Consider the following 13,030-nt stretch of genomic DNA (forward strand, 5'->3'; position numbering starts at 1 on the left):
CTAGCCAGGCATTCATAATATTAGAATGATGTATCTAGCCAGGCATTCATAATATTTGGATGATGTATCTAGCATCTAGCTAGGCCTTCGTAATATTAGGATGACGTATCTAGCTAGGTCTTCATAATATTAGCATGATGTATCTAGCCAGGCATTCATAATATTAGAATAATGTATCTAGCCAGGCATTCATAATATTAGAATGATGTATCTAGCCAGGCATTCATAATATTAGGATGATGTATCTAGCTAGGCCTTCGTAATATTAGGATGATGTATCAAGCCAGGCATTCGTAATATTAGGATGATGTATCTAGCCAGGCATTCATAATATTAGGATGATGTATCTAGCCAGGCATTCATAATATTTGGATGATGTATCTAGCATCTAGCTAGACCTTCGTAATATTAGGATGACGTATCTAGCTAGGTCTTCATAATATTAGTATGATGTATCTAGCCAGGCATTTATAATATTAGAATGATGTATCTAGGCAGGCATTCATAATATTAGGATGATGTATCTAGCTAGGCCTTCGTAATATTAGGCTGATGTATCAAGCCAGGCATTCATAATATTAGGATGATGTATCTAGCCAGGCATTCATAATATTAGGATGACGTATCTAGCTAGGCATTCATAATATTAGGATGATGTATCTAGCTAGGCCTTCGTAATATTAGTATGATGTATCTAGCTAGGCCTTCGTAATATTAGTATGATGTATCTAGCTAGGCCTTCATAATATTAGTATCATGTATCTAGCCAGACATTCATAATATTAGGATGTTGTATCTAGCTAAGTTGGATTTTGGGGGAGACATTGGCGAGTCTTAGAATGTTATGTTAGCCTTTCGATTCTCAGAATCGTTTGATAAGTATACATTATTTTTATTCAATGTGTATTTTGACAGCTTTCATTTTCAACCACATTTATGCTAAGCATTACATAAAACATATTCTTCATTTCGCTTGTAGTCTAGGGAAAGAAGTATATTTTGGACGGAGAAAATGGTCAGTTAGATGTAATATGGAATAAGAGTTTTGAATTGTTATATAAGTTTACAATGAAAGTCTGAAAATTGGACAGAAATATAATTCAGCTGTTAGATAGGTCTTCCCCACCCGTACTTGTAACATGTCAAACAAAACAAGACAGTTACTACAAAAGCTCTATGAAGAAAGTCGGTTCAATACGACTTAAAATATTACTTTGCATTGATAAATGACCCAAAATTCGTAGAGCCTCCAAAATATTATTTTTATGCAGGCACATTAATAAAGAGGAAAACAGCATGACACTATCTTGCTGAATCTGGAATCTCTCGTTCTGTATCAAAATGGAACAATATGCAGGAAATATTTATCAGTGGAAATTGCAATGAATCTATAGGAGGTAAAATTGTATTTTCCTCCAAAAGAATGCTCATGTTTTGGATAGGTGTGAAGTACATGCAAATGTATATATATTTCCCTAGTGTAATTATTTACGTCACCACCACCCTACCCCAAACATAGAGTGTATGCCTTAAAATGTTCGAGACAATATTAAAATGGACAATATAAATATCTTTCTCTTTCTCCTTTTTTCTCCTTCAATTTTTGTCTTCACAAGAGAGAGAGAGAGAGAGAGAGAGAATACCACAACGATATTATATTATTTAGTGCTCGTTATGTCTCAGTCTCCCTGTTTATGTGTCTTTCTGGGGAGCCGCGGTAGCTCAGTTTGTAGCGCAATGATCTTCCATTTCCTTGGCATGATACAGACAATACTGAGTTAAAAGTTCCGTTAAGAAACAAAATAACAAACAAACAAATAAACAAACAAACAATCAAACACCCACCCCCAAATAAGAAAACTTTCTCTTTCTCAATAGTTAGGTTAACCATGTGTGACTTTTAATAATAGTGTCGCATGTACAATATCCACACAGGCCATCTAGGCTCTGCACATTAGGCAGGATACTCACATTTCCTTTGCACGATACAATTTGCATGTGTCGTTGTGCCATTAAAGACCAAAAAAGAAACTCTATCACATTAGGATAGCAAACAATCAAAGAAAATACAGTTAAAAATGTAAACATTTCTTTTCAAAACAAATCTAATTTAGGTGACACATTTTAGAGAATGATTTAGTACTGCAGAAAAAGATCACACAATATACAACGCGTTTATAAATGTCGCCTCAGCAAATAATGGTTTAAACAAAAGCATCTCGAACCTGAAAGATACGAATCTCTGCCTCGACCCCCTGGACTATTACTGTATTAATATTTGACCCATTAATGTACAGTCACCTTACATATACCGTCTTTATCTTAAAAAAAAAAGAACACAATTAAGTGCATGAATCTTCGACACATTGAACTGGCCCTCTGGGGAGCAAATGTATTGTTCTCTTTTTACTGAAACGAGCCGGCTAAATGATACCTACATGAGAAGATTATTGTCTTTACAATTGGGGCTTTTTCAGTGTTTGTTTCCAACATATTAAAATGCTTATGATTTATCATATTATTGAATGTTAATTGCAACCTTCCTTTGCGGTCATAAACATTTATCTGATGACCGTTTATAATTGACACCTTTGAGGATTCCCAATGAAGATCATTATACTGGAGCTCCTTCCTAACAAGGACGGCGGTCAGTGATTTTTATTTTTTTTTGTCAGTGAAGCTGCATTTAAAAGACGTGTGAAGTTGCCACTTCTGCATTTCACAACAGGTGTCATCGAATCCAAACAGGTTAGAAAAGCCTTTCATCTTTTGACAATTAGCGGCACACTATGTAATGACCAATTTTCGTTAGGTATCATAGGACCGTACATTCCCCTAACATTAATTTAATAACTTATATGTTCTTACTTCAATGAACTAAAAGGGTATAGCTACAATGATGGGTTTTCTACGAATAAAATAATAAGCCGACATTTTTTAATTCTGTCAGCGTGTATCTCTCAGTACTTGACAATACATTGTTACCATATTTCCCCCCCCCCATGGAGCAATTAAAACTAGTTTTTTTTTTTCAATTATAAGATAAGATAAGACAAGATAATATAAGAGATGACAGGATAGGATATGATAGGATATGATATGGTAGGATATGATAGGCTACAATAAAATAAGTACATTACCATGCTGAAATTCGAAAACTATATCGTTTTCCCTATTGGGAGTTTATAATTCTATATTATCCTGTATTCGTAGCATAAGAATGTGTGCAGACTATATTCGTTTAGTTAAACATGAATGCCTTTCTTTCTAAGCACACTTTGTTTATGCATTGTATGGTTATTGTGAATTGTGTAAGTCTTGATGCAATTAGAGTTCATTATAAGATACTTTTTAAATACGTTCTTAATAGTCATATGCCTTCCTAATATTGATATTAATGAATGTGTATTTTGTCAACAGGAGTACAAAGTCGAAAATATATATGACAGCCATGACAGAGGCGAACTCTTATGTTCGTTTGATCCTACTCGGTGAAGCTGGAGTTGGCAAAAGTGCAACTGGGAATTTCATTCTGAGGAGAAATGCTTTTGCAAGCAGAAACCATTATGGTCCATTCACACAAGACGTAGAGTCACATTCTATTAAACTGGATAACAGAATAGTTACGGTTATAGATACACCCGGTCTACCTGTCACTAAAGAAAATATGCTTCGTACACTAATAAATATTCAAAGTTCTCTAGATTTTGTGCAGCATGGCCCTTATTGTTTTCTGCTGGTGATCAAATATGGCAAATTATTGGAAATGGAGGATCACACAACCAAACTCCTGAAAATGATGTTCGGAACCAAGGTTCTTGAACACACAATACTCGTTTTTACACATGAAGATGACGCAGCGGTAAGAGGGAAGAATATTGAAGATCTCTCTTACGAGCTTGAAGAAAACGAAAGCCTTAAAGCTTTGTTTCATGACTGTGGTCGAAGGTATATTACTCTAAACAATTATGAACCCAATGATGAAATAAGACAAGAAAGGCTACAAAAAGTGATGATTATGGTGGATGGAATAGCACGTGACTGGAAGGGTTATTACGAAGAAAGCATTTGTGTATACAGACGTGTTCTTCAAAAATACGCAGAGGACTGGAATGGTAACTGTTTTAACGCAGAACAAATGGGGACTATTATGCAAGAACAGGAACAGGAAAGTAGAAAGCATACAATTTTATCCAGCATTGTAGGAGCGGTGGCGGGAGCAGGGATCGGACTGCTAGGGGTAGCCACATACGCTGCTGGCCCCGCCGCTGTCGGGGCTTTGACAGCTGCAGTCCCTGTCATAGCTAAGCATTTCAAGTGAACTTGGCGAATCCCTCTCCATCTACTCAATGTTAGCACGGACAACGGTTGCTTTATGGAGTGAGAGTAAATTCATGACCAGTGAAAGACTGTCGAAACATTAGTTTATGCAGCACTATGACGTCAAAAAAGCCATCATCTGGCTGAATGTCTGGACCTGGATTACGAACGTTTGTACTGCAGCTACATGATAATTATGCGGAGACATTTAAATTTGTTCCTGATTTTGATTTTGTGATGCAATCTTTTCACCAGACTCCGAAAGTGATAAAACGGATGCTGTAAAACTACTAACTTAAATGGAACATCCTTATTAATGAATTCATTTATATCTCTACAGATATTGTGCATATCATGTTGTTTGTTTCAGCAAATATCTCACATTCATTAACTTATAGCAAATTATGTTCTGGACGTTTCGATCTCTTCATACTCTCTGTGGTATAAGCGAATCAACTTTCAATCTTGTGTCATATCAAGATTTACGTTGATCGGTAGCAAACATCATAAACATCATAATTATTGAACAAAATAGCACTTATTTGGATATCCGCTTATACATATGTTTATGAACAGACTCTGTTGGAAAGTTTAATGGAAGATACAACGTCACAATATATGATCACATTAAATATTGTTACGTATTTAGGATCTCATAAACACGAAATACGTGAAAACAACACGCTTTGTAAATTTTACAAATAATTTATTTCCCAAGAAAAAAAATCAAGGTAAAAATGAAGAAAAAAATTATGGTTTCTGGAATCAAATCCCAAAATAACACAAGAATAATCCAAGAATTAAAATTTAGAAGTCCTAGTAATAAAATGTTCTAGTGAATTTGAGTTAGAGTCCAAAATGGAAGGCGATGATGTATACTGTAGCCAGTATAGTATTGACGTGTCAACAGTTCACTGTTGAACCACGGACAATAATATTCCGGTGTTTGAATTCCGAATAAAATTTCAAAAAAATGTCTCTGTCCAAGAATTCTGAATTAGCACATTAATATTCTTATAGAAATTAATTAATCTCATAGAATCCAAATAATTTAAAGAAAAAATAAAATGTAACTCCAACTGGTCAGAACAGAAAAAAATCTTGATATCTAAGTGTTTAAAAGCCCAACTGAGATTATTTCTCAAAACATCAGTATGAAACCTGGCTACTGCGCAAAACAGATGCCAGGATTTGGGTCAGTTCACTGGGAAGCCCTAATTGATACATGTTATTTATCACGTACTCCCAGTATAGCCTTGACTAAAATCAATCATGTTTTACTCTGGGAAAGAAAAATAAAATAAAAAAGTTGTTTACAAGAACCCATACTGATTGTAAATTAAGCTCAAGAACTAGGTCAGCATAAAGATACAAAGTTATATTATTAGGTGCTACGAAAAACAGTCAGGTCAAACTAATATCTGGAAAATGTCATATTCAAGTAAGTAAAATAACAATAATATAACATGTAATGGAATAAAAACTTTTAAACTAACAAACAAACAATTAAATTAAACCATATATAAATTAAATCAAATATACCTAAGAATATATATTTAGACATCGTCCGGATTTACGTTTCCATGACTAAAGTAATAGAGGATGCGTATCATTTGTTCACATATTAGTATCTATCTATAACTTTATATTTTTATCGATCGATCAAATTATAAAACTAAATAGAGATAAAAGCAGGCGTATCTTGACTATTATGCAATAAATGATTTAAAAGCGAGAGGAAATCTAAAATATTCATCAATTAAATCACATGCAAAGGATAAGGGTAATTCAGAGATACAGGAAAATGGTTCATTAGTTGGTTGGTTAGTGTTTAACCGCATATAAAAAATGGAAAGTGTATAGCATACGGAGGCCATCGAAGCATTGAAACGGGCCCAGAGATTAACTCTAATTAACTCCCGGCCTGCACTGATCGAATCTAAGCCGATGTAGTCATAATTACGACACTTACTACTAAGTCAATTTGGCATCTATCTTATGAAAAGACTGCAATGAAATAATTCAGTACATTTTCTATGAGTAACAGTAAAGTTTTAAAATGATGACAAATTTTTCCAGTAAACTGAAATTAACCCGCTCGAGCAATTTCTGATCTTGCCTTTAAACGTTTGAGAATTAGCATTCGAATAGAATATAATAAAGCTCACGATGGATGCAGAAGGATAGTGACAACAATCGTTCAATAGGCCTTTTATGTTCTTCGACAATTTTATCATGCAAGTTACATAATGCTAATCTTTTGTGAAAAGCCGTCGACCTTGTACTTACCCTGCAAATTATGCCAGAGTGGCAACGACTGTATCTTATAAATCATACACAGTGCACAAATTCATTATCTTCTGCTATCAACCTTTTTGAACTATATAATATTACGTGACAATAATTTAGTTTAGCAACGGCTTATTTCGTGGTAACGTGATAAGTCGGTTATTTATTTATCAAGACATTAAGACAAGAAGAAGAAATATGGTTACTTTTTTCTTATTAAATAGGTGATTGATTCTGGGTTGGCGGATGTACTGAGGGTGAGTATCTAGGTGGAATATTTGTTTGGCCATGAGACAATTATTCAAACGCAAACAAAAGCAGGCACATATAGTTTCATTAAATTGGTGGTATAATGTGATTGTATACAAAGCATTTTAACAATCTACTCAAAGATTTTCTATACTTGTTTATTTGTATGTTTGTCTTGGTTTTTGACTATTCACAGCTAAACTTTAATTTCCTATATATGATTTTATGCATAGTTTGACATTGCTACTAGAGTTGTGTGGCTTTTAAGAGTGGTAGGGGTTTTAAGATTTGTTTATAAATATAGCATATCCTGCCTTTCATGAGATATTTATATGGGACGTGTATCTGTGTGCATTTTGACCCTTAATCTGTTTGTTATTAGCTGTGAGTGCTGGTCAGTAAATAACAAGGTATCGCGTAGTTAAACCCCAATATTGGTTAGAAACAGTTGGTATTGGTCAGTATATGACTGGATTTTAGTCAATCCAAGCGGCATTTGGTTAGTAAGTGTAGTTTTAACATTATATGTGCGTTCGATGATATGCTGATTTCCTTGAAGTCCTGCAGTCACATGGTTTTAACCTATGTAGGATAATTGTTTCCAATGGCTGCCCATCGCGAACTCTCAATGAGGCCGTAGCGTCCCATTGGAGGCTGCGATGTTGACCATATCTATCGTCATCCGTAAGAAATGAGAGATACAATACAGGAAGATTATAAAAGCGTAATTGTTTGCATAATTAAATCAAACACTGAATAAAAATGGTTTGATACGTACAATCAAACAAACTTATTTTGGAATCAGTACATCAAATATCTTTAAAGCTGTATCCATTATGGACCTGTACTTGCTCAGGTTAACTAGAAATAGTACTAAAATCATTCCTTCCTTTTCACTGGTTAGAGTTATACAGCAAATAAAGAAGTGTGTGATTTTGACACTGGAATAAAGGAAAATAAAAACTGGATGAAATAAGGTTTTAATTTTAACACTTTTTATGACGTAGCATCGTAGCAGGACACATGCTAAAATTTACCCACTATTTCAAGTCATTTTAAGTGTATCGGACTTTCGCATGTGGCTTGCGACGATGACCAAATACAGATATTGTGCAACTGTTTCTAGCATTATGTTGAAGTTGTAATTCGGCGTTGAAAGAAACCATAAGTACACAAACGGCTGAATAAAATAGTAATGGAATAACCAGTCCACGAATCAGTTCCGAGTCGGACCTATGCAACCATAAAACTGATTTTTTTACTTAATTTGATGAATAAGTAAGTGATTGATAAAGTTTGAAACGTGTTGTATTGGCTACTAAGGAAATGGCGAATTGTATGTACAGGATTTACCTGTACAGGTTTCAGAACTACATTGATGTAGCCACGGAAATTATGATCAAGGCTCATATTTAAAGACAAAATGCAGATAATGTTTGGGGATGATTGAAGTTACATACAATATACTTTAAGTTGCCTATAGAGGGAACGATGCCGAAAATCTTTATGATTCTTGATGCTAAGTTGGTTGGTATTAATCCAGAGAATGTACAACAAGTGAAATGATTTTTTTCCTACATTAGATGTCACTGATAAAAAAGAAATGAATTAAATTAATATTTTCTTATTCAATATCCTGTACCAAAACCCACCCCCCAAACAAACAACACAACAAACTCTGAAAAAGTGGCGCTCTGAATCGATTACAGCGTCTGGCGTTCAGATGACACGAGCTAATTTAGGAAGAAAATGCAATCCTGCGTATGTTCGTCTCACATGCTAGCTGTTCAATATTGTTTGCATTTATGAGCACTGTTTTGTGTAATTGTATTCTGTGCAAATACACTACTTGCCAAATGAATTAGTTATTAATGTGCCTGCTAAATTAGTACCTGACCTTGCTTTCGAAATTGGAACTATAATGTATCTCGTTAGTTTTGTTTGAGTAAAACTGTCAACAATCCGGCGAACCAATGAAAACAAACAAATACAAAAGGAACTGACATCCAGTGCAAATACACACCATAAACTATAGCAATATTGGAAAATTTACAATTGTGCTGCCTATCCATTCGTATATAAATGCTAAAAAGTATTCATATTGATACACACATCGAAAATAGTAGCATTGCATGTATAGGAAGACAGGCAGACAGATATATATATATATATATATATATATATATATATATATATATATATATATACACACATATACACATATACATACTTACATACATACGGACAGCCGTACGGCATATAGACAGTTGTACCTAATGTGTTTCTAGAAATAAATATAGCAATAGATATCCTACCTAATTATTTTTTTAATCCAGATAAAATTCCTTCATAGTAGCCTTCATTAACATGATCTAAAATTGATACGTTGGTCTTCAAATTTAAATACTATTTAATATCCAATTTGTGTTTTAATAATTTCATAATATTTCAAGGAGATGAAAAGAAAAGGTAGATAAAAAGCATATTTTGAAGTATGACATTCAAATCTACCATACAATCACAAATCTAATATCGATCACACCATTTATATCCTCCAACATTCCACAAGTGAAACGCAAAGAACAACTTCATCCATAAGGACATAAACGTTTTAACCACTGGTATCTGAATACTATGCGTTCGCCGCTTGTTTCAACAATTTACAAATGCTCAGACATTGATAAACATTTACTTGCCACCTACTGAGATTTTGGATGCGACTACTTTAAAATGTGGCAGTGACAGACAATTTCGTGAAACGAAATGCAATAAAAAGGTGAAACACTTAGAGATATACAAAAAAATGACATAACAAGAGGTATCGCCTCAAACTCCTTCGCGACATATGGTGGGCGTTGAAATAGATACGGAAATAAAATTCTTTTGGTATCATTTTCCGCTGGATTCTGTTCGGCAAGTGTTTCAAATTTGTTCAAAGAGAACGACATTCCTTTAAATTGACTAGTTTAGTAGAATACATCCATAGTTTACCTCTAGAGCTGAGAGAACAAATTTCAAAGAGTTTATCAAAATACAAGTGTGATATATATTATGTTTGTACGATTTAATCTCCTCTCTTTTACACGATACCCTTTTCGCCTGATAGTAGGTATGGGGACACACGGTGTTTTGGGTTGTGTGTATAAGGCATTGAGATTTAGAGGTGTTTTAATGAATAGCATGATTGATGCCTTACATGTAGTTAAAAAAAATCATAGTTTGTCCTGATAGGTGGTGTTTGGAAATTACACAATGGATTTTGGAGTGTGTGTGTATTTGTTTGACAGTTTGGTGTTGTTGTTGTATGGTGTAGATGGTGTGATTGATATCATGTTTATGAGATTTAATCTCCTTTAAAACTATATGCTAACAATATAGGTTTTGGATAGAATGTGTTGGGGTGTTGGTCTGCTAACTGGCGTGCGAAGATTTCACATGATGATTTGGAGTGTGTGTGGGGTGGGCGGAGTGTCCGGAGGTAAATGGTATATATATGTTTGGAAAGTATGCGAGATTTCGTCTCCTTCTTTCCAAATCTTAGCTGACACAAGAAGTTTTTGTAGTGTCTGTATTGGGTATTGGGTGGCAAAGGTGATGGTATGTATATTATATGTGCTGTATTACATGTATTTTGTGTAAAACCTTCCCAGTTTGGTCTGATAGTTGAGACTGCATAAAGCGATTTGGATTGTGTATTTTGGATATTGGATGGTAGAGTTGGTGTGGCGGATAATGTGATTGTGGCATGTCTTTTTCTTTTAAAAACTCTATGATAACAAAGCATTCGTATAGTGTGAATGGTGGGTTTGATGATATAGTTGGTGTGGCAAGCAGTATGATAATAAAATTTCATCTCCTTCTTCTGCACAATATCCCTACAGTCTGATAGTTGGTGTAGGATTTTAGGCATTAAACAAAGCATCTTTGGATTGTGTGCATGGGTTAATGGATGATATAGATATGTTTGGATGATATCTTTGTGCGATTTCATCTTCATTACACCGCCCCAATCTTCTGATATGAGGTGTGGGATATAAGAGGCTAAACAATGAGTTTGGGACCGTGTGTGTGAGTATTGAATTCGATAAATATGTTTTGGATAGTATGTGTGTGAGGCTTAATCAACTTTCCATACATTCTATGCTAACAAATATGCGCTTTGGATAGTGTGCTTGGGGTGTTTGATGGTATATATGCTGTGATGGATAGTAGTTTTTCTTGTGATGGAGAATCTGCTTGAGCCATTTGATTACATTTTTAAAGGTCAAAGCTAAAACAAGGCGTTTTCTGTGTGTATGGGGTTTGGGATGGCAAAGGCTGCGTGCTATGTTTGTGGGATGTCATATCCTTCTCTTACTCTTGTTACGTGTTTAGGCTCGAATAAACAGTAACACGGAAAGGGCGAAAACAACAGGTTTTTATAAAGTTAACAAAGAATTTATTTGCCTGAAAAAATTCAGTAAAAATGAAAAAAGGAGAAGAACTTATAGTTTCAAAAATCTAAACCAAAAATAATCCAAAAATAATCCAAGAATAATCCACGAATTAAATTGCAAAAGTCCTAGTAATAAACGTTCTAAAAATTTCAAGTTCGAATCCTGATGGAAAATCCAAGATGGATGACGATGACGTATGATGTAGTCAGTACTATGCTTATTTACAGTTCCTTATACAGATACAAATAATGACACTCAGGTGTTTTAAATCCAAATTAAATTTGAAGGGTATAAAAGGCGTGATGATTAGCATTAGTAGTGAGATTTGATTTTTTTTATTTGGCACAAAATTATTGTAGCGTTTTAGAATAGTTTGTATGTGCCTTTGTCTTTAACAAAAATCCTCTTTCCCTACAACGGTTTGTGTTTGTATGTAAGGTTTTGAAAGTGGGTTTATAAAAATGTCACAAAAATATGCTTGTATGATAGTATTTGGTTTGGAAATGTGGTGATTTATGTAATTATTTTGGTATGTCTTTAGAAAAAGTTTCCTTCTCAAAAATATGCGTTGTTATGGAGTATAGCGTGCTTTGTTTGTAATAATGTGTTTGTATGTTATAGTTCGTTTATATTTACAAAGACGAAAAAATCATGTCTTTAGATCCTAGACACTGTTTGTTTATATGTGTTGTATGTAAAGTGTTGTTTGTGTGAGGGTATATTTTCCTTCACGTCGTTTCTTCTTCATTTATGTAAGATGAAGCGTTCGCCAGTCTAGCTACCATCGTTGACACATAGAAGAATGAGATCAGTATATATTCTGAAGGAAGCTTGGCATTGGATAGTGGAGTTGGAGTATAATTTAGAAAATATAGAGAAGTGATGGAGTTACCCAATCACCCTACACCATGTGACAAAGGAAGTATCATTCCTAAACATATCTAGGGGTCTTGTAAAAGAAGAGATAGATTAGGAAGAGATGAAGAGGAAAGGAAATTTTCAACTTTCAACATTGTAGATTGGGAAAATTGATTGAGTCAATAGATTGGATGGTAGGGGCAAGGTAATATGTAAGAAAGCTAGAGGCCAGTGTCGATTGGTATTACCAAAACCTAAGTAGTTTGAGTTGGGGGACATATGCTTTAATCAACGTTGACAGGCTTGTGAGGAAAGTCATGGAGGAATAAGGCATAAAGATCAAGGCCACCTCGGAGAAGGAAAGTAAATATAAGGAAAATAAGAAGAAACAGGACGAATCCAAGGGGCATCCAGACTGAATTCCGGAAGAAGAGAAAGAGTAAGAGAAGACAGTAGACAAACCGAGGAAAAGATATGGAAGAAAAAAAAACAAGAAGAACAGGAAACCATATGCGCTTTCCATGCACGAATACTTTGTTTGTGCCCGCCCTTATTTGACTAGAGGACATTCGGGATATAACATATTACATATTAACCTCCTGAGGTTACACGTCAATTCTAACCGAATAAATCCTCTCTTGGATACAGGGTAAGACGTCAATTCTAACCGAATAAATCCTCTCTTGGATACAGGGTAAGATATTGTTGGTTCAAAGAATTTAAGACTAGAACAAAATAAACAAACAATGTTTAGGAAGGTTCCCGTTTACCTGCTTGGCGTGTGCTTGCGATTTTCGGAGTATATCTTTCATCAGAAGTTAGCGATACACAAGTCCGATACTATGTCATCTATTGCACGGTGGAAAATATGCAGAGAG

At 34.6% G+C, this 13,030-nt stretch overlaps 1 protein-coding gene across 1 annotated transcript; it reads left to right on the top strand.

The window, feature by feature from the left end:
- The first annotated feature begins 2,651 nt into the window (after positions 1 to 2,651).
- LOC149790536 (GTPase IMAP family member 9-like) lies at positions 2,652 to 5,370 on the top strand. The gene is made up of 2 exons (XM_089971415.1): positions 2,652 to 2,748; positions 3,421 to 5,370. Exon 2 carries the CDS (start codon positions 3,443 to 3,445, stop codon positions 4,319 to 4,321), a length of 879 nt encoding a protein of 292 aa, XP_089827541.1. The 5' UTR covers positions 2,652 to 2,748; positions 3,421 to 3,442; the 3' UTR covers positions 4,322 to 5,370.
- Positions 5,371 to 13,030: the final 7,660 nt, after the last annotated feature.

The sequence above is a fragment of the Sinohyriopsis cumingii genome, chromosome 10, assembly GCF_028554795.1.
Source record: "Sinohyriopsis cumingii isolate HCF-2022 chromosome 10, ASM2855479v2, whole genome shotgun sequence".
Taxonomy (NCBI): Eukaryota; Metazoa; Mollusca; class Bivalvia; order Unionida; family Unionidae; genus Sinohyriopsis; species Sinohyriopsis cumingii.